The sequence below is a fragment of the Pseudovirgaria hyperparasitica genome (assembly GCF_010093815.1).
Source record: "Pseudovirgaria hyperparasitica strain CBS 121739 unplaced genomic scaffold EJ05scaffold_20, whole genome shotgun sequence".
NCBI lineage: Eukaryota > Fungi > Ascomycota > Dothideomycetes > Acrospermales > Acrospermaceae > Pseudovirgaria > Pseudovirgaria hyperparasitica.
In genome coordinates, this window is record NW_022985568.1 from 664,222 (window position 1) to 681,087 (window position 16,866).

General features: G+C 49.3%; 7 protein-coding genes across 7 annotated transcripts; 1 reads left to right on the forward strand and 6 right to left on the reverse strand.

Annotated features, from left to right (window-relative positions):
• Positions 1-1,074: 1,074 nt before the first annotated feature.
• On the reverse strand, positions 1,075-1,723 carry EJ05DRAFT_480504 (uncharacterized protein). Its single transcript, XM_033744881.1, has one exon. It carries the CDS (start codon positions 1,594-1,596, stop codon positions 1,093-1,095), a length of 504 nt encoding a protein of 167 aa, XP_033595958.1. The 5' UTR covers positions 1,597-1,723; the 3' UTR covers positions 1,075-1,092.
• A 1,782-nt stretch (positions 1,724-3,505) lies between these two features.
• Positions 3,506-4,053, forward strand: EJ05DRAFT_480505 (uncharacterized protein). Its single transcript, XM_033744882.1, has one exon. The coding sequence runs from the start codon at positions 3,565-3,567 to the stop codon at positions 3,955-3,957; it is 393 nt and encodes a 130-aa protein (XP_033595959.1). The 5' UTR covers positions 3,506-3,564; the 3' UTR covers positions 3,958-4,053.
• A 997-nt stretch (positions 4,054-5,050) lies between these two features.
• Positions 5,051-6,305, reverse strand: EJ05DRAFT_219849 (uncharacterized protein). Its single transcript, XM_033739891.1, has 2 exons — positions 5,655-6,305; positions 5,051-5,592 (listed from the first exon to the last, which is right to left on the reverse strand). The coding sequence occupies exons 1-2, from the start codon at positions 6,038-6,040 to the stop codon at positions 5,430-5,432; spliced, it is 549 nt and encodes a 182-aa protein (XP_033595960.1). The 5' UTR covers positions 6,041-6,305; the 3' UTR covers positions 5,051-5,429.
• A 973-nt stretch (positions 6,306-7,278) lies between these two features.
• Positions 7,279-7,924, reverse strand: EJ05DRAFT_445031 (Redoxin; the record flags this gene model as incomplete). The annotated part of the gene is made up of 3 exons (XM_033742157.1): positions 7,279-7,452; positions 7,515-7,732; positions 7,786-7,924. The coding sequence occupies 3 exons, from the start codon at positions 7,922-7,924 to the stop codon at positions 7,279-7,281; spliced, it is 531 nt and encodes a 176-aa protein (XP_033595961.1).
• An 865-nt stretch (positions 7,925-8,789) lies between these two features.
• On the reverse strand, positions 8,790-12,470 carry EJ05DRAFT_494933 (P-loop containing nucleoside triphosphate hydrolase protein; the record flags this gene model as incomplete). The annotated part of the gene is made up of 11 exons (XM_033746220.1): positions 8,790-9,165; positions 9,221-9,834; positions 9,885-10,012; positions 10,065-10,137; positions 10,190-11,233; positions 11,270-11,281; positions 11,312-11,429; positions 11,460-11,700; positions 11,734-11,977; positions 12,025-12,279; positions 12,345-12,470. The coding sequence occupies 11 exons, from the start codon at positions 12,468-12,470 to the stop codon at positions 8,790-8,792; spliced, it is 3,231 nt and encodes a 1,076-aa protein (XP_033595962.1).
• Positions 12,471-12,728: 258 nt separating this feature from the next.
• On the reverse strand, positions 12,729-14,561 carry EJ05DRAFT_480507 (fumarate hydratase mitochondrial precursor). The gene is made up of 3 exons (XM_033744883.1): positions 14,053-14,561; positions 12,987-14,004; positions 12,729-12,929 (listed from the first exon to the last, which is right to left on the reverse strand). Exons 1-3 carry the CDS (start codon positions 14,459-14,461, stop codon positions 12,743-12,745), a joined length of 1,614 nt encoding a protein of 537 aa, XP_033595963.1. The 5' UTR covers positions 14,462-14,561; the 3' UTR covers positions 12,729-12,742.
• A 303-nt stretch (positions 14,562-14,864) lies between these two features.
• On the reverse strand, positions 14,865-16,485 carry EJ05DRAFT_444801 (retrograde regulation protein 2; the record flags this gene model as incomplete). Its single annotated transcript, XM_033742141.1, has 7 exons — positions 14,865-15,023; positions 15,077-15,434; positions 15,484-15,570; positions 15,631-15,775; positions 15,828-16,244; positions 16,294-16,331; positions 16,388-16,485. 7 exons carry the CDS (start codon positions 16,483-16,485, stop codon positions 14,865-14,867), a joined length of 1,302 nt encoding a protein of 433 aa, XP_033595964.1.
• Between the last annotated feature and the right edge of the window lie 381 nt (positions 16,486-16,866).

Sequence of the window (16,866 nt, forward strand, 5' to 3'; positions counted from 1 at the left end):
AGTAGTCTCTTAAGTAGTTATTATATTATATAATCGCTTAGTTAATAAGGTAGACCATAACGTATTAACCATGGTTTATTTCTCTATCTATATATCTTAAGGTTAAACCTTATTCTATATACTATATTCTTACTAACTTTAGTAATAGCGATAATCTTATTAATAGATATATTATGTTATAGAAGGAAGTCGATTCGTCCGTATACGGAATCAGGATAGATAATACTCTAGGGTACTATATATACACGCGTTAGTAAGTTAAAAATACTAAATATTATATATACTAACTCTTATATACTATATTATATAGTTATAGACTCTATATATGTGTAGTGCGGTGACGATGCCGTAAAATGTTAATTATATATAAAAACGCGTGTTGGTGGCACAGACGTGCATCGGGCGCCAAGCTTTCCCATGTAACTATGGACAAACGGATCCTTCTGCAGACTCCTTCCGACATGCTGCAACACCCTCGTTCCATGGTCCACGCTGACAGCCCTGTTCAAACGCTCTATGATCCAATAATCCGAAGTTATTACCCGGTACGCTCGGAAACGGGTAGCGGCAGCGTGTGAGAAATAATATGCCATGTGCGTGAGAAGTGTGAATGCCAGGAAAGATGAAATGCAAATATCATTCGAAAAGTAAAATCCTCTTCACCGTAACCAATAGCCATTCTCCTATGTGGAGTATGCTGCACGCCAAGAAGAACAAAGGGGCACAGTGTAACCATCCTATCCTGTCGTTGATCAAAACAAATGCTCACGAATTGACTCAATAGTCCTGTTTGATATTGCTTCTTTGCAGCATCCTCACCGTCCATTTGGGCCTAGCACAGTCTGGAAGTCTGGATTGTAAAGCCGAGCCCAAAAGTCGTTGTACATGATGTGCCGCTTGCACTTGCTCAATAGCTGGAACTAGTGGCGTATAAGCATGCTGCACATTGGAAGTCCAAAGACTCGACGACTGATTTCTGGGTCAGACAAGAACGGTCATCCGGGTTCCTGGAACGAAATTTCGGTGAGACTATGGTGATTTGTGTGTGTTCACTCGCTTACCGGTTCGCCTGAAGATAGCAAATCGTCAACCCTAATCGCCGCATTGCTGTTCTTGGCGATTTCGACTGGCTGAGATTCGTGCTGTCCAGTCATTGCCCAGACCAGCCCCGTCAAGCTCGCTCTCGCCACACTGATGAACCTGCGCATGATCGACGAGAGCAGTATTATGGTGATCACCATAGGAGGAGGAGGCGTCATGTGTGAGTGTCGTGATCATTGTGGGTTTCTGCGCCGCACTTGTTTCATGAGCTTCGTGAGTCGGTGATAGTAGACCATTTTTGTCTTCAGTCATGATGTCTGGGGAGAGATCGGATATCTCAGATCTTGGTATGTTCATCAAAGAGTCCTCTACCGGACACGCAGGCTGACGAGGCGTCTCGTTCTGATGACTGATGGATGCCTCACAGTCAACGCCTCTGTCTAGATCTTCGGCTGCGAGATTGAAGTCCTCCAGCTCCTGCGTGCTATCCCAGGGGGGACGCCCAGATTGATCCATCTGCGGCCTTTCTGTTTGCATAAGCGGAGATCTATACATCGCATCAGTTGGATGACTACATATCATTATTATCCGTTGCGAGCTAATTACTTACATGGCAGGACCTCCTACTCCACTCGCCCAAAGCTGCTTCTGCTCCATCTCTCTAGCTACATCGAACTTGAAGTCACGAATCTCACCAACAGACGGTAGCGCCTGATACGGTGCCAATGATAACGACGATTCGATTCTTCTTTTGCAGTGCACCTCTGGCTGCAGTATGGATGGAGTACCGTAGTGGCTGACGCTCTCAATAATGTCAATGCACGAGGCTGCAGAATCGCCGGTAGCTCTATTTGTGGCTTCATGCATATGCATATGCATCTGCACCTCGTTGTCTTCTGCCGGAGCCCTTGAAGCTTCCGGCTCCGCGATTGTATCGACGACTTGCATATCTCGTCGATATTGCCTCGCCAATAAGCAATTGTCTTCGGAATCGCCTGCCGTACCTATCAGAGCTTCGGCGGACTGCTTCAGCGCATTAATGTGTGTATTGCTGCTGCTAAGTCGCCGCATCATGTCGATGTTTGCATCACCTGCTGCACGCTCTAAGACAATTGCAGGTGCGTTATTCAATGCTTCCGAGGTTATGTTGTCGTTGTCCGGCCTATTAGCAGTAGAGCTGTTAATTACGTCCGACGACGTCTCATTCAGCAGAGTATGCTGGCAAGGAGATATCGGGCATCCAGTCTGTGCATCGGCCATATCATCCTCACGCATGATGATAGACTGTGGTCTACTATGATGTAGTTGCGCCTCGAGCACACTATCGTTGTCTAAGACAGCTGCCTGTTTGTCCTGGTGTAGATGACCGTGGATAGACCTTGTGCTGATCACGTTGTTGCAGTCCAAGGATGATTCTGCCTGGTTGCAATAGTCTCTCACTTCGTTTATGCGTTCCGGAGAAGCCAGGTCTGCAGTGTGTCCATTGGAAATAGCCACATCACAGACTACGATTGGCCCGGGTCCGGAGTGCGTACTTGCTTCACGTACACCATCAGCCTCTTGAGACGCTGCAGTGACAGCGTGTTCTTCAAGCATATCAACATCTTGCCCAACCACATCAAGACCAGACCTTGCACAGGAACTAGGCGCCCTTGCCCACTGCACATCCCCACAAAGCTCATAGTCGGGGTCAATCTGCGCACCCAGAAAGCCAGTGAAGTCTGGAAAGGCAGCTATCAATTTCTGCCACTTCTCCCTTCCGAAGTAGACTAGACGTTCCCAGTTGTCGCCAAGGCTCAGCGTGAGGTCTCTGATGAACCGTAGAGCGAATTCTTGACTTGCAGTCGAGAGACCGAGGCTCTTGAAGTCATCGACTATGATTTGTAGGTGTACAACTGCTATGCCGATGATGCTTCGGCGCACGTTGATGTAGCGTTGCTCCTGGGAGACCGTGGAGAGCTTCCCCTGGAGCTTTGTGATCGTGATGTCGCGATCGTGGAGGAGTGCTTGCCATTGTGTGATTGCGGCTTTGTGGTCCATAGACGCATTTTCTGTTGCTCGAGTCATTTCTGTAAGAGAGTTTCTGGTCTCTCTCAACGTGTTGGACAAGGCCTTGAGCTCTGTCTGAAACCTGTCTGATGCAGTGGTGGCCTGCTTCTCCTTAAGTCGCAGTCGAGCATCGAGCCAGGTACATCTCCCTGACTTGTGTGCAGCGTCTTGCTCCGCTACCTCAAGTTTTTGTTTTGACTCCTCGAATTTGCAGACTGCGGTAAGATGCTTCTTTTCGAGACACTCTATCTTCGCCTTGTAGCTTTGTTTCAATGATGCGAATGCCTCTTCCATCGTGGTCTTTTCATTCTCGCAGCTCTCCCTTAAAGCCTTACGCTCCACTGCCGCTGCCCCGAGTCTTTTCACGAGCTCTTGATGCTTTGCGAAACTCCCTGCGCGAGCTCTGTTCCACAGCTCTAGATTGCGGCTATCCATAGCCTTCTGATTCTCCCTCGCCGCCTTCCATCTCTCTGCATGAGCTCTCTTCAAACGCCCAACCTCATCCTCACCAGCCCTCTTCAACTCACCAATCCGATCCTCAACCCCCTTCCTCACACCCCTCTCAGCAGCCAACTCCCTCTCCAAAACACCCCTTTCCTTCTCCACAACCCCCAGTCTCTCCACCACCCCATCCCTCTCCCTCTCCACAACCCCCAACCTCTCCAAAACCACACCCCTCCTCTCCACCTCCTCATCAACCAACCCCTGCATCTCCTCCGCCCGCATCGCCATCTCCTCCATCCGCTTCCAATCGCTATCCGCCTTCCGCACACGCAGTCGCTGCTCTCTGACCTCCTGCTCTGCCTCTGCCAGTGCTTCCTGGGTTTTCTTGAGCGTGGCTTGGAGGGTGGGGACTTGTTGCGCTAGGGCTTCGAGGGAGGGGAGGCGTGCGTGCGCGGCTTTCCATTCTGAGATTTGGGTTATTGGTGTGGAGTGTGGGAGGTGTGGTGAGGAAGGGAAGGAATGGGGTTGGGAGCGCAGCCGGGGGTGAGGGGTTGCGGGTGAGTGAGGGCGTTTTTTGGGGTTGAGGGGTGGTTGTGGGTTCAGGGGTTGGAGTTTTGGGGGTGGTTGGAGGGTTGGGGGGATTGGGTTGATGTTGGCTTGTGAGGGTGCGTGGGCGATTGGGGGGTTTGAGATGTGAGGTTCATATCGTTGAAGGAGGGGGAGTGGGAGTGCTTCGCTGGTTTGTGGATGCGGGGAGGCTATGTTGTTTGGGACTAAGACTGCTGCGAGTGGTCCCGTTGTTGTATCGGCGAGGTATTGGTCGTGGATATACGGAATTGGCACTGCTGCTTCTGGTGCAGAGCATGTCTTGACGGCATCTTCACGTCGTTGCTTTGAATTCTCAGAGGCGTGAGTCTGAACGGTTGGCGTTCCTGGTGCGTCTGTCATGGGTGTATCATGTTGATCTCCGATCTGCGGCACGAGGTCTTCGCAGGATGGGACCATAGGCGAGTCTACTCTGCTGGGGGCGTCTGGTAGAGCATTCATTGCACGGTCGACTGCCCTCGACGAAGCTTGCTGGGATTTAGGTAGCGTGGATGTGTCCACGGCAGCCTGATCTGGCTTGGTCGGATCCATTTCGTGCTGAAGGTGAGGTCAAGATCTTCGAGTGTTTTGTGTTTGATAGTCTTGTACGACGATCAAGGAGGTTGTGAGAGATGGAATGTTCAAACACGCTGACTTGGAAAGACGTGTATGAAGGATATGAAGCTGAGACGACTCAAAGAAGCCGCTTGAGCAAGGTGTATGATGGAAGAAGTCAATTGCGTAGAATGAGGGGGTTTATATAAAGATAGTCGGAACAGAATAGTCACTTTGCCAAGGCTCGGAGCCAGGACCGATGGTTGTAGAAACATATCGAGCACAGGCAAGCCTCGGATGTACAACAATGTTGATCTGTTCGCTCTACACAATGTCACTCTGGGAGACAACAAAAGGACTCCAACACTGAGGCGGATTAGGTGATATGCTTTGACAGAAGAGCGCAGTATGCTTCGGAGTCCAAGTATGGCTTGCAAGTCAACCGCACACCGTCTACGTGAACCACAAATAAAAGGCAACTTTTGATATATAGCTCTATGTGATAGGATTCTATTGCCAATCAAGAAAGGAAAACGCCGAGAGGAAACAAAGAAAGGGATCCGAAAATCTATAATACGGTTCATCTAGACTTGAGAAAGAGAGAAAGAAGTGGTCCTTATCAAGTTTCCACCACAGCAGAATGACCTCACTCTCTTCCCGGCTCAAGTGAGTCAGGCAGAAGTGAGTCAGGCTCAAGTGAACCAGGCCCTTGTCCGGCATCGCCCCTTGTGTCACCATTGCTGTAGTGAACCGACTCAATCAGAAGTGACTGACATCGCGATAGGCGTTCTCGACGACGAGAGCTGCCCGTCAGTGTTACAGTGAATGCCCGTCAAAGGCGCCCCACCAAGACACGTCAAGTACGAATCTGCCGCGCTGAGATCATTCGACGACACGCTTAACGACGCACTCGAGACTCTGGAAGGCACGAATTAGCACCAGTACCCCAAACTCGCCATCTCAAGTAGACCGAAACTCACGCTTGTGACTCTGTCTGTGCTCCGATAACATCGATCCCAAACCTCGCTTCGCTGACAAAACTCCCTGGCGTAAATCTCCACGATAGCACCTCATCGGTGTTATCTGAGGTACAGTCGATCCAGCCGGTGGGGGGCTGCTTCTCGATGAAGCTAGCTGTGCAAGAACCTGATATGCTTTCTGACACGGAGTCGAGCTGATGTTCCACGGTGAACGTGACGGAGCTGTTGAAGCCGGTCCCTGGCGGCCAGGTAGCACCAGGCAGACCTGAGTTTGGGCCCATGAAGTGAGTTGAGAGTTGGCTAACGAACCATTGGTCTGCGACTGCGGTAGGGAGATTGAGGGAAAGAAAGGTGAGGGCTGAAAGAGTAGAGATAGTTGAGCGCATCTTGAATGTAGTATCGAGCAGCTAAGACTGAAAGTATCAAGTATTCGAAATGGAAATAGTCTGACTTGAGAATAGAGAAAGAACCCTATCAAGCAGACGTAGGCAGCATGTTATATGAGGGTCATATGCAACGCAGTAACGTGAAATAAGGCCAGCAAAGGAAACACCAAAATCGATAATGGCGAGACGTTGCAGCGCTGGCGGAGTGAATCAGCGTCAGCAAGAATCCTCTCGCCACAACCATGACCGCTCGATCCAATCCAACGGTAGTGGCAATATTTGACTGCCATTCTGTGTACGAATCGATGATTACAAAAAAATGCCTGCATCCCGAGACTGATACACTCACTATTGGCCAAGCAGGCTGTGCTCGATGAAACCATATGCTCTTTCTGTACGCCGCATAGCTTTCCAGTAATGTCCTACAATGCAAAATTCGATGCCTTCAGCATGCAGGGGAATCAGCCAATCCTAGGAGCCATGAAGCAAAGCCACCACGAGCCCCCAGTAGTGACAGCGCGGTGACTTCTTTCAAGTTGCGCAACGACGCTCGATTTCAGTCGCACCAAACCGGCGAGACCCGACTATCGTCCGCAGCTTGAGTAACATGACGTGAGGCTGAAGCTGAAGGCGAAGTAAGACTGCGAACAAGACGGTGGTTATATTGCCGGTGTTCCGCTCTGCTTGCATCAGCTAGACAAGGACGCGAGCGTGTATATGGTCTGAGCGTGGGTCATGGATGTGGGTCGTGTCATCTATGCAGCTTCATCTATGTCAAATAAGGGGCGACATGTTGCTTAGTGAGTGCTACCGAAGAGCAGAGGGTGAGTTCATCAATACAAGCGTCTACAATAGTCCGGAAGAGGAATTTTAAGATGGGTGGAGAGAGTTCTGGTATCGATCACGAAAATCTCGCGCGCTCACGTGATTGGTGCAGAGCACATTGGTGGACACTTACGTCATCACGGACTTGCCCCTCATTGCGTACCTAGGTACTCGGCGCGGGTATGCTGATCATCCCGCAATACGACGCCATATTCACGTCACAACACAGCATCCCTGATTTGAGCAAGCAATTCTTGCCATACGAAGGCTGCCACGGTACCTGTTCATCAAGAAAAGTCCACGGTACACAGTGCTACACGGCACCATTGAGATGCTTATGTTGTGATTCATCTATATTTGGGACTATTTTACATGCCCAGGGTATTCGATGGTTGTACGAAAACAGCTTTCTCCTAGTTCAAGGCTTGGAGAACGTTCTCGGCCTTGGTGACGGTGACGCTGGGAGCTGCGTCCTCAACGTAGATTTGCTTGACGATTGGGCCGTCGAGCACAGCAACATAGCGCTGGGAGCGTGGTCCTCCGAGCAGACCCGTGGCATCGAAGCTCATACCGATTTCCTTGGTGAACTACAGTGCTCAATTAGCTCTCGTGTCGGTGTCTCGGTCATGTACTGAAGGTCAGAACTTACGGCACCAGTATCGTCAGCAAGAAAGTGGACGGCTGGGGGCGCTTCAGCACCGCCGGTGAGCTTTTCCTTCCATGCTTGAGTCGTGAAGGCGTCGTTCACGGCAACTATGTAGATACCGGCGACACCCTTTTCTACGAATGCTTGTGCGTTCTCAATGTAGCCGGGGACTTGGGAGGAGCAGGGAGGGGTGAAGGCGCCAGGAACACCAACAATGATGTCTACTCAATAGTCAATAAAGGTCAAGATAGCCACTGTATGCATGGATACTGACTCTTTCCAGTGAGCTGGCTGATGACAACAGTTCCCTGCTCAGGGTTCTTCTCCTTGAGAGCAACGGTAGAAGAGATGGAGGCGCCAGTGGCAATGGCCTTGTGGCTACCACTCTTGATCTTGTCGATGAGTCCAGACATGATGTATAGTGTAGATTATTTCGAAGTTTAAAGTCGGAGAATTGATGTGTAAGGTTTGAGGAGCTCAATTGAGAGGGTAGCAGCTTTTTAAATAGTGAGACAGCTCCGTGGCAAGGGTGTAATGGTAATTATAGTCAACAACGCCCCACCTTGTCACAACAATTCCATTTTCTAATGCGGGGCGCGGCGCGGCCTTAAGGAAGAACCCTGACATCACAACATCTGGCTCGATCATGGCTTGATTAGACCAAGATTGATCTAGTCACCTGCAGAAGGTTGCAGGTTCAAAACCCAATCAATTGTGCTGCCCTGAACGCCAGCTTCCTGATAGACCATGTTAACCGATTCAGTGGGTAATGCGGGCCGGCGGCTGATAAGGTAGACAACAAACACGTCGCATTCCCTGTTGCAATGCATGATTCCAAATCATACTGACGTGGATGAATTGAGGGCGTTAGGCTATAACTCCCGAGAATACCAATAGTGCCAGTCCAGTCTATATCGTCAGAAAAGATCAGATACTGTGAAACCTAGCGACTGAAGACTCTTCTTGGGTATCTCTATAGTTCGACAAAACTGGCGGCGGACGGAGGATGAAAATCGACAGGTTGAAGAGCACAATACATGAACACTGTTACCCACAGTTCCTGGAAGAGACTTGATCAACATAATCAAAAGTTTGTATGATGTTCTGGTACTTGATAGTAGCCTGATATCGTCTCCTCGTCCTGTTTGCTTAACAATCAAAACAAAGCCTCCAGGTATCTCTACACGTTCAAAGAAGATGGCAAAGTCACTCATAAGCAACAAGAAGATGAACGCCATCGCCTTAAACACGACCCAAATAAACAGTCCCAACAAAGGATTATGATGCTGCTGCTGCTCTGACCCGAAGCGCAACCTGAGCAAGTTTCTGAAAGTTCAGCGTGTCAGCGTCCTTGGGCATGAATTCACCTGCAGCAATGCAATGCACGAGCATGCGAGGGTCGTAGTTGAGATTCGGCAGTAGCTTGGGTGTGATCAGGAAGTATTGGCTGGTGTTCTCCTCGCAAGAAACCTCGACAAGACGTTTGTGGACCATGCGCTCATTTCGAGGGTCCATGCCCTGGTTGATCTCGTCGACGATGCGGAAAGGAGAGCGAGCAAGAGATTGTAGAGAGAGCAAATAGAATATGGTGGAGACTGAACGTTCACCACCGGATTGGCGACGTGCATCTAGTGCACAAAGTGGTTCGTTGTCCCTTCAACGCAATCAGTGTCGCCTTCATGAGCTGAATTGATATTATCCAAACATACCTGAACCTCACCATGATCTGAATCGCCCACTTGTCGAAGTCATCGTCTTTGTGTACAAGGACTTCACCTGCGCAGCCGATGGCTTCAAAGTTCTTCGAAAATGCGCCGTTTATAAGTGATACAAGCTGGTCAAGACGGGGTTCCCATTGCTCCCGCGTTTCTTTGATCTCGTCTTCGAGCCTTTGGATCCGCTCTTGAGCTGTAGCCAGCTTCTCTTCCATAGCATCGATTTTTCTCTGCCGAGCTTCGTATTCCTCGATCGCGTTGGAATTAGTCGTGCGGATCAGTCTCATCATTGCAATTGTCGCCTCTATCGTATCCTCCAGTGATTTTGAATCCAATTTGTCTTGTGCGAAAGAATTGTGTAGTTCCTCTACCTCTTCGGACCGGCTGTTTGCTATACGCTTGCAATCCTCACCAATACTGATCGCTTGCGCCTTCAGGGTTTTGTGTTCATGGCTCAGCCGGTCCTTTTCTGCACGAGCGTGATTCAATCTTTCCGTAATCGCTTGGTTCGCTTCTTCCAATGAGACTACCTCGGATTCAGCTTCTATCAGCATCAGTTCAGCTTCAAGTAGCGACTGATACTGTGTCTGGAGGGCCTCGATGCTTTTCTGGAACTGGTCAGTGTTTCGTTTTAGATAAGCAGTTTCAAGAACCTCACCGCATGATCAATCGATAGCCTAGCCTTCTCGAGAATGAGATTATCTTGATCACGTCGAATGGCGTCCAAGCGTTGCTTGTCTTGCTCCGCTGTAGCTTCGAATTCTGCCTTTTGTTTTTCGTACATTTCTATACCGTGTCAATACATTCATTGCTTTCCCCAGGATAGTTGTTTTCTTACCTATATTGCTTGGTAGCACCCTGAATTGGGCCTGTTCTTGCTGTGCGTCATGCTTTTCCCGGTCAAGATCACTCTAACCCTGCTTAGAATCATACGTGCATAGCATTTACAACATCTCCACATACCTTGGTCTTCTCAAGATCAACCTTCGCTTTCCGGGCCACGTCAAGCTCAGTTCTCTTGTTTTTGTTTTCGTTAGATAACTCATTGAGCTCATCTTGCAGTTCATCTATCCTCTGTTTGAGAGGTCTTGCTGCACCTGCATCCACAGGAGCGTCACTCCACACAGAGGCAGGTCGTAAAGCTGTGGTGGCTACAGTATACTTGCCATATCTTTTGGACACGACATATTTGTCATTTTTGTCCGACCATCTCTGGATCTGGCTGTCCACAAGAAGATTGTATTGGGCTTGAGAAACCTCACCAAGCGTGACCGCGTGTCGATGAATGTTAGCCTGCTCGCAAAGCATTGACAAGACATCATCAGGACCTTCGAGGTAATCAACTATCCAACCATCCAGTCCGTACTGGGCGAGCTGGTCGTTTGGAATATTCTGCCAATGGTCCAGCTTCTTTCCTATCATATTGATTGCTATGTCGGAGAGCCTCAAACCTTCTCTTCCAACGAGACTCTTTTGAAGCATATTGTAGTCCCCTAGTGTCGTACATGTGAATGCTTTCAGAGTCCCTTCAGGTAGGGCCCCTTCGACAGCACTCGCGTATAGCGGATCTTTGACAGAACATTCTACGATTGGTGGCCCGTAGATAGGTCCTTCAAACTGTTGACGGTTTTCCTTGATCCAGTCCCAGGCCGTCGCAGCATCTTTCGATCTGCTTTGCAACTTCTTGGCCTGTTGGCCATGGGCCGTGCCCAGTTCCTCCAATTCTTTCTTTAGTCTATTTTGTTCGGACTTCCGTTGCTGAGCTTGAGATTGGATATGACTGAGGTTCGCCTGGATGTCTGCTGCCTGACTATCGAGCTCCCGTTTCTGCTTTTCCATTTCGCGTAGCTTTGCGTTGCATCCAGCAGAATCGTATTCCGGTGGGGCATTCTCTAGGCGCTGCCGAGCATCTGCTATCTTCATCGATCTATCTCGTGCCTTGTCCTTGTGAAGTTTGATCGATTTTTTCACCTTTGCCACCGTCGTGTCAAAACTGTCAATCTCTTCCTGGGTCTTCTTCAGAGTCTCCGTTCTCGACCGCACACTGCTGTCTATCTTTTTGACGGAACTTTGACGTTGATTAACAACTTGTTTGATCTGCTCTGCATACTTTTTCTTGTCGTTCGTTGACTGTAGCAGCGGATTTACATCCTTTTGCAATTGTGCAAATTGCGCTTCAGCATCCTTGAAGTTCCGCCTCAGTCTTTTGACCTCTTCTACCGCCTCACCGTACTGGACGATGGGCCGATACTGCTCTAGTGCGTCAATCTTGACTTTATACTGGTTCCGCTGTATCAACAAATCCACGTCTTGTTTCGCAGCGCTTTGTTTTTTCTTCAGGTCTGCCAGTCTTTCGAGTTCACCTTCCTCGGACATTTGATCAGATTTCCGCTTCTTATATAGCTCCTTCAGCTGTGTATACCACTCCCTCATCTCCAGTGGCGCAACTGCACGTTGTGTCTCCTCCAGAAGAGCTGTGGGCGTCATAGCGGAAAATGAGGAAACACGGTCCTGAGGCAGGAATTGGCACAGATTGTCGATTTGTATGGAAAGAGACTGACACAGCTTTGAGACTGCAGCATTAGTCGCGGGGGATCCATTGATAGAAAAAGTAACTTTGCTCGGTTTGATCAGGCATCGGACCAAATGATTCCTGCTCTTCTCATGGCCTCCGGCCAACTCAATCTCAATTTCCGCCGAGTCTTTTCCATAATGTATATGGTCCGATAGTTGGTCCGCGCGTCCGAGAATCTATAAGCTGTTAGTGGAATTTATAATCATAGAAGAGATGTGCTGACCGAAGGTTTTGAGCCCAAGCAAATACATATTGCGGAAACGATCGAGCTCTTGCCGCTTCCGTTTGGCGCAATTATGAAGTTCAGACTAGGGCCAAAGCGAATCTCCGCAGCAGTATACGCCATGAAGTTTCTCAGCTTCAGGCGCACTATCGAGCCAGCCTGAAACTTAGAAGCAGACCCATGCGTAAGAACGCTCTCGTTATTGAGGCTGAGTTCTTGTCCAGGGCTTGATGGGCTTGCTGGGCTCTGAGTATTCTAAGTCAGCTATAATACTAAGGCTATTTTGACTGGACTTGTCAGTCTACGAGTGGGATTCCTACATGGGACACGCCATTGTTCAGTCGCCGCCTCTTATTAGCAGATGAGCCAGGAGTTTGGTTCTGAGATGGCACTGTGACATCCGAATCTTCGTCATCTGACGAAATTGACCTCCGTGCAGGAGTCATTACTCTACCTGGCATGACTTCTTGTCTTCATGAAGTGAAGCTGCTCAACGCGCGGTGGAACGCGTCTGGGTTCTTGCTTTGCGCTATACGGTTTAGCGCGAGCAATATCACGTGATTACGCGGCACTCAGGATGGATCGAACGCGATGTCTTGTTTCTGGACTGAACACTCGTTGGTCTGTATTGTTCGCGACTATATTTTCTAGATACGCTAATTTCACAATATTCTACAAGCGCTATGATGCGAATCTAAAGGCGATGCCGTGATGCCTACTATGATTTCTCTTTGGGAGCGATCATCAGCTCTGGTCTAACGTATTTGTCGAAGTCCTCCTCGCTCAGGGCCTTCAGTTCCATGGCGCTCTCCTTCAGCGTTAACCCTTTCTTGTGAGCGTTCTTTGCGACCTTGGAGGCCATGTCATAGCCAATGACGGGATTCAAGCAGGTCACGAGCATGAGACTATCCGGAAATTAGCATACGTAAAGGGTGATGGTATTCCTGTTTGGCTTCACTTACCTTTCCTTGAGAATAGCCTTGATCCTGGTCTCGTTGGCCTCCAAGCCCACGACGAGGTTTTCTTCAAAACTCCTCATACTGTCAGTCAAAATCCGTGAACTATGGAGTAAATTATGAATCATGACGGGCTTGAAGACGTTCAGTTCAAAGTTGCCCTGTGAGCCCGCAAAAGTTGTTGCGGCATTGTTACCGAACACTTGCGTGCACACCATGGTCAGCGACTCGCACTGAGTCGGATTGACCTTCCCTGGCATGATTGAAGATCCAGGTTCATTCTCTGGAAGATTGAGCTCACCAAGACCGCAGCGTGGGCCAGAGCCAAGGAAGCGGATATCTTGAGCAATCTTGAAGAGCGAGGTGGCAACAGTGTTCAGTTGTCCATGGGCTTCGACAATAGCATCGTGTGCAGCGAGAGCTTCAAATTTGTTTGGCGCAGTGATGAACTCGTGGCCGGTCATTTTGGTCACTTCTTCCGCTATCCCTTCAGCAAATCCCTTGAACGTGTTGATACCGGTCCCGACTGCAGTCCCGCCTTGGGCCAACATTCGTAGGCGCGGGAGAGCCGACTTCACTCGCTCCATGCCAAAGTCGAGCTGGGTAACATAACCAGAAAATTCCTGTCCAAGCGTCAAAGGAGTAGCATCTTGTAGATGAGTTCTCCCAATCTTTATTATCTTCTCGAACTGCTTGCTCTTCTTGTCGAGAGCATCGCGAAGGCTCTTCATTGCTGGCAGGAGCTGCTCTTCGAACTCAAGAACCGCGGCAATATGCATGACCGTGGGAAAGGTGTCATTCGAAGAAGCTGACATGTTGACATGGTCATTAGGGTGTACTGGCTTCTTGGATCCCATGGTGCCACCAAGTATTTCGATAGCTCGGTTCGAGATAACCTCGTTCGCATTCATGTTTGACTGGGTGCCGGATCCAGTCTGCCAGACGACTAAGGGGAAGTGCTCAATAAGTTTCAAGGAAGCAACTTCCTCGGCAGCCTGTTGAATGGCTTGACCGATCTTGGGGTCTGCTTATAGTTAGCATGTCCCGTCACATACGTCCGAGCAGCTCATACCTAAGCCGAACTTCAAGTTTACAGTCGCCGCGGCGCCCTTGAGGATACCAAAAGCTCGGATCAGCGGAGGCGGCATGCGGTCTTGTGGCTGATTGATCTTGAAGTTCCCCAATGATCTCTCCGTTTGGGCACCCCAGTATTTATCAGATTCAACTTGAATCTCGCCAAAGGCATCGGATTCAGCTCTTGTAGATGCGCTCATGTTGGAAGTTGCAGAGAAGGCGCGGGTTTGTGATACGAGAATGGACCGTGTGATTGCACGAGGAGTGATGAGGGAGTTCCTAGCAGTAAGCTTTGAGGATGCTCCCCGAGCTATATACCTAGAAGCGGGGGTAATTGAGCTTGCGACATAGGCGAGGGAGCTGCCGCCGCGACAGGCGCGCGCTGTTGGGACCACTGAGCGAAGCATGTGAGGTTTTGGATTGCCGAACGAGATCAATTGGGTTTTAGATATTGCTGAAAGAGACCAGTGTCGATGCTGTGAGGTGGAAAAAAAGATCAAAACTGAAGTTATCGGGAGAAGTCGGCCGAATGTTCTGCGCAATTTCACGGCGGAAAGCTCCGCCCCGGTCGGACCCGCTCCCGTCCCCGGCAAGGCTACCCGGCACCCGGCTGTACTGCTTTCAAAGTTGTCTTTTCATGTACACACATCTGCAAGTGTGTCTATGGGAAAATCTTAGTTTACGCAGCCGATGTATTATCAAAGGGTATGTAGAGCCACGCCATTCCTGGAAGTTTGGACCTTTTTTATCGCAATGTTTTGTATGATCATTGTCTGAGCCTACACATGTGGTCTATCGAGATCTGACTCACTATGGTGCATATCTGAATCCTTCAATACCTTCAAGAGCTGGCCCTTTACCTTCATCTGCGAGTCGGTTCTGTCTCTTGAGATATAGTGACATACAGACTGTTACAAGAGTATAGAACAGCTGCATAGCAATTGTAGCCCACATCCCTGGAAGGTATTGCTGAGTTTGATCAGCAGTTGTATCAACGTATTGCAAACCATGATGAGACTCACAGGCGCATCTTGAGTTCGGAAAATTGTAGAGCCTGTGATTCCACCAGCCGCTCCGATCGAAATCATTGCGGCAGCAATCACCCCTTTCCTTTCGATTTTGGCCGTCTGGCTTTGTCCGTAGGAGAGCGTTCCGGGGACGTTGGCTTGAGTACCGAAAGTTGCAAGATACAATCCAAGATAACGCACACCAGGAGGCTTTGCATATAAAATCACGAGCAAGCCAGCGACTGCTGAGAGCGATTGGAAGCACAGCACTGTCCATCTGGTACGGTACTTGTCGGACACCCATGCCATAGCCATCGACATTATGATGGCAAAGACGTAGCATGGGCTACTCAGAATCTGAGCAAGAGCATAACTGAAAACTTCAGTACGATCTCCCTTGGAGAATTTCAAGAATGACAGACCTGAAACCCATTCCCTCCCGAAGAATGATCGGCTGGAAATAAGAAAGTGAGTAGACACTAGATGCTGCCACGAAGTATTGCATTGAGCTGCGAGTCTTGTTAGTTCATGGTAACTCCAGAATAGCACAGACTTTAGGTGAGACATACTACACGGCTAATTTCCAGTCCCATAACATTCTCATTGACTCTTTGAACGTGGGATGTACGAACTGCCTGGCCTCTTTGTCGATCTGCATCCTGCAAATAGCGATGTTTCGTTGCCGGGGAGTCAACCACTTCGCCTTCTCTGGAACTAAGAAGTATAAGTAAAAGCGTCTCCACATCTTTGGCCTTGGGTATCTTACACTCTACAAGAAAGAACGGAGATATTATACCGGCAACGATCGTCGCGATGCCTTCGATAATGAAGATCCAGCGCCACCCCTGGCGATACGTACCATTTCCGACTCGGATCAAAGAAAGTGCATATGCAAGAATAGGTCCAAATCCGGAGGCTAAGAGAGCTGCCATATAGAATAGCGAGACCCGCTTTGCCGTCTCATACTGTCTGTACCAGGATCCAATGATGAATACGGCTCCAGGGAAAAGACCCGCTTCGAACATCCCCAGCAGCGCTCGGCATACAGTCAGAGACACCCAGCTATGGACGAAGCCCATCCCGAGTACGCAAGCGCCCCATGATATTATCAAGAAGCTTAGCCAAAGTCTCGCCCCCAAGCGTCGAATTACCATGTTTGAGGGAAGCTCGAAGAGGGCATAGCCTGCGTTGTTTCAGTCAAGGCTGAACACTGTCCCATTTGGGGTGCTCACCGATGAAAAATACTAGTAGTGCTATGTTGTATCTTGCGCTAAGCGATGCATCAGTAATGCTCCTCGTCCACTGTGAAAAAATCATCACACTCACCCAACATTTAACGCTACATCGCTACTCAGACCAGCGATATACGCCGCTGAGATGTTCGTTCTGTCTAGCAGCGACAGTCCGAACACAACACACAGCATAGGAAAGACGCGCCAGTCTAACTTCTTCCTAACATCAAGCTATCAGATATCAGGCTCCTATATGTGAATCATTACTTACACCAAGGCCTTCTCCTCCTCGGCAGTCCATGTTTGTGCTTTGTCCGCCACTCCATGCTCATGCTCCTGCTCAGACACCTTCTCGGAACTAATGGGACTTATCCTCTCGACATGATAAGTCTCGGTTTTGGTGTCGGCCATGTTGGAATGGACTCAAACCCAGTCACGCTAGAGCTAGGTTGATAGAGCAGCGTGTCTCAGAATAAAATCCAAACACGAACATACATTCCCGGGCCTCGCACCTCATATACATAAAACATCCCCACCCGCATCCCATCTCTCCCACTCGTTATTCCCGCCTGC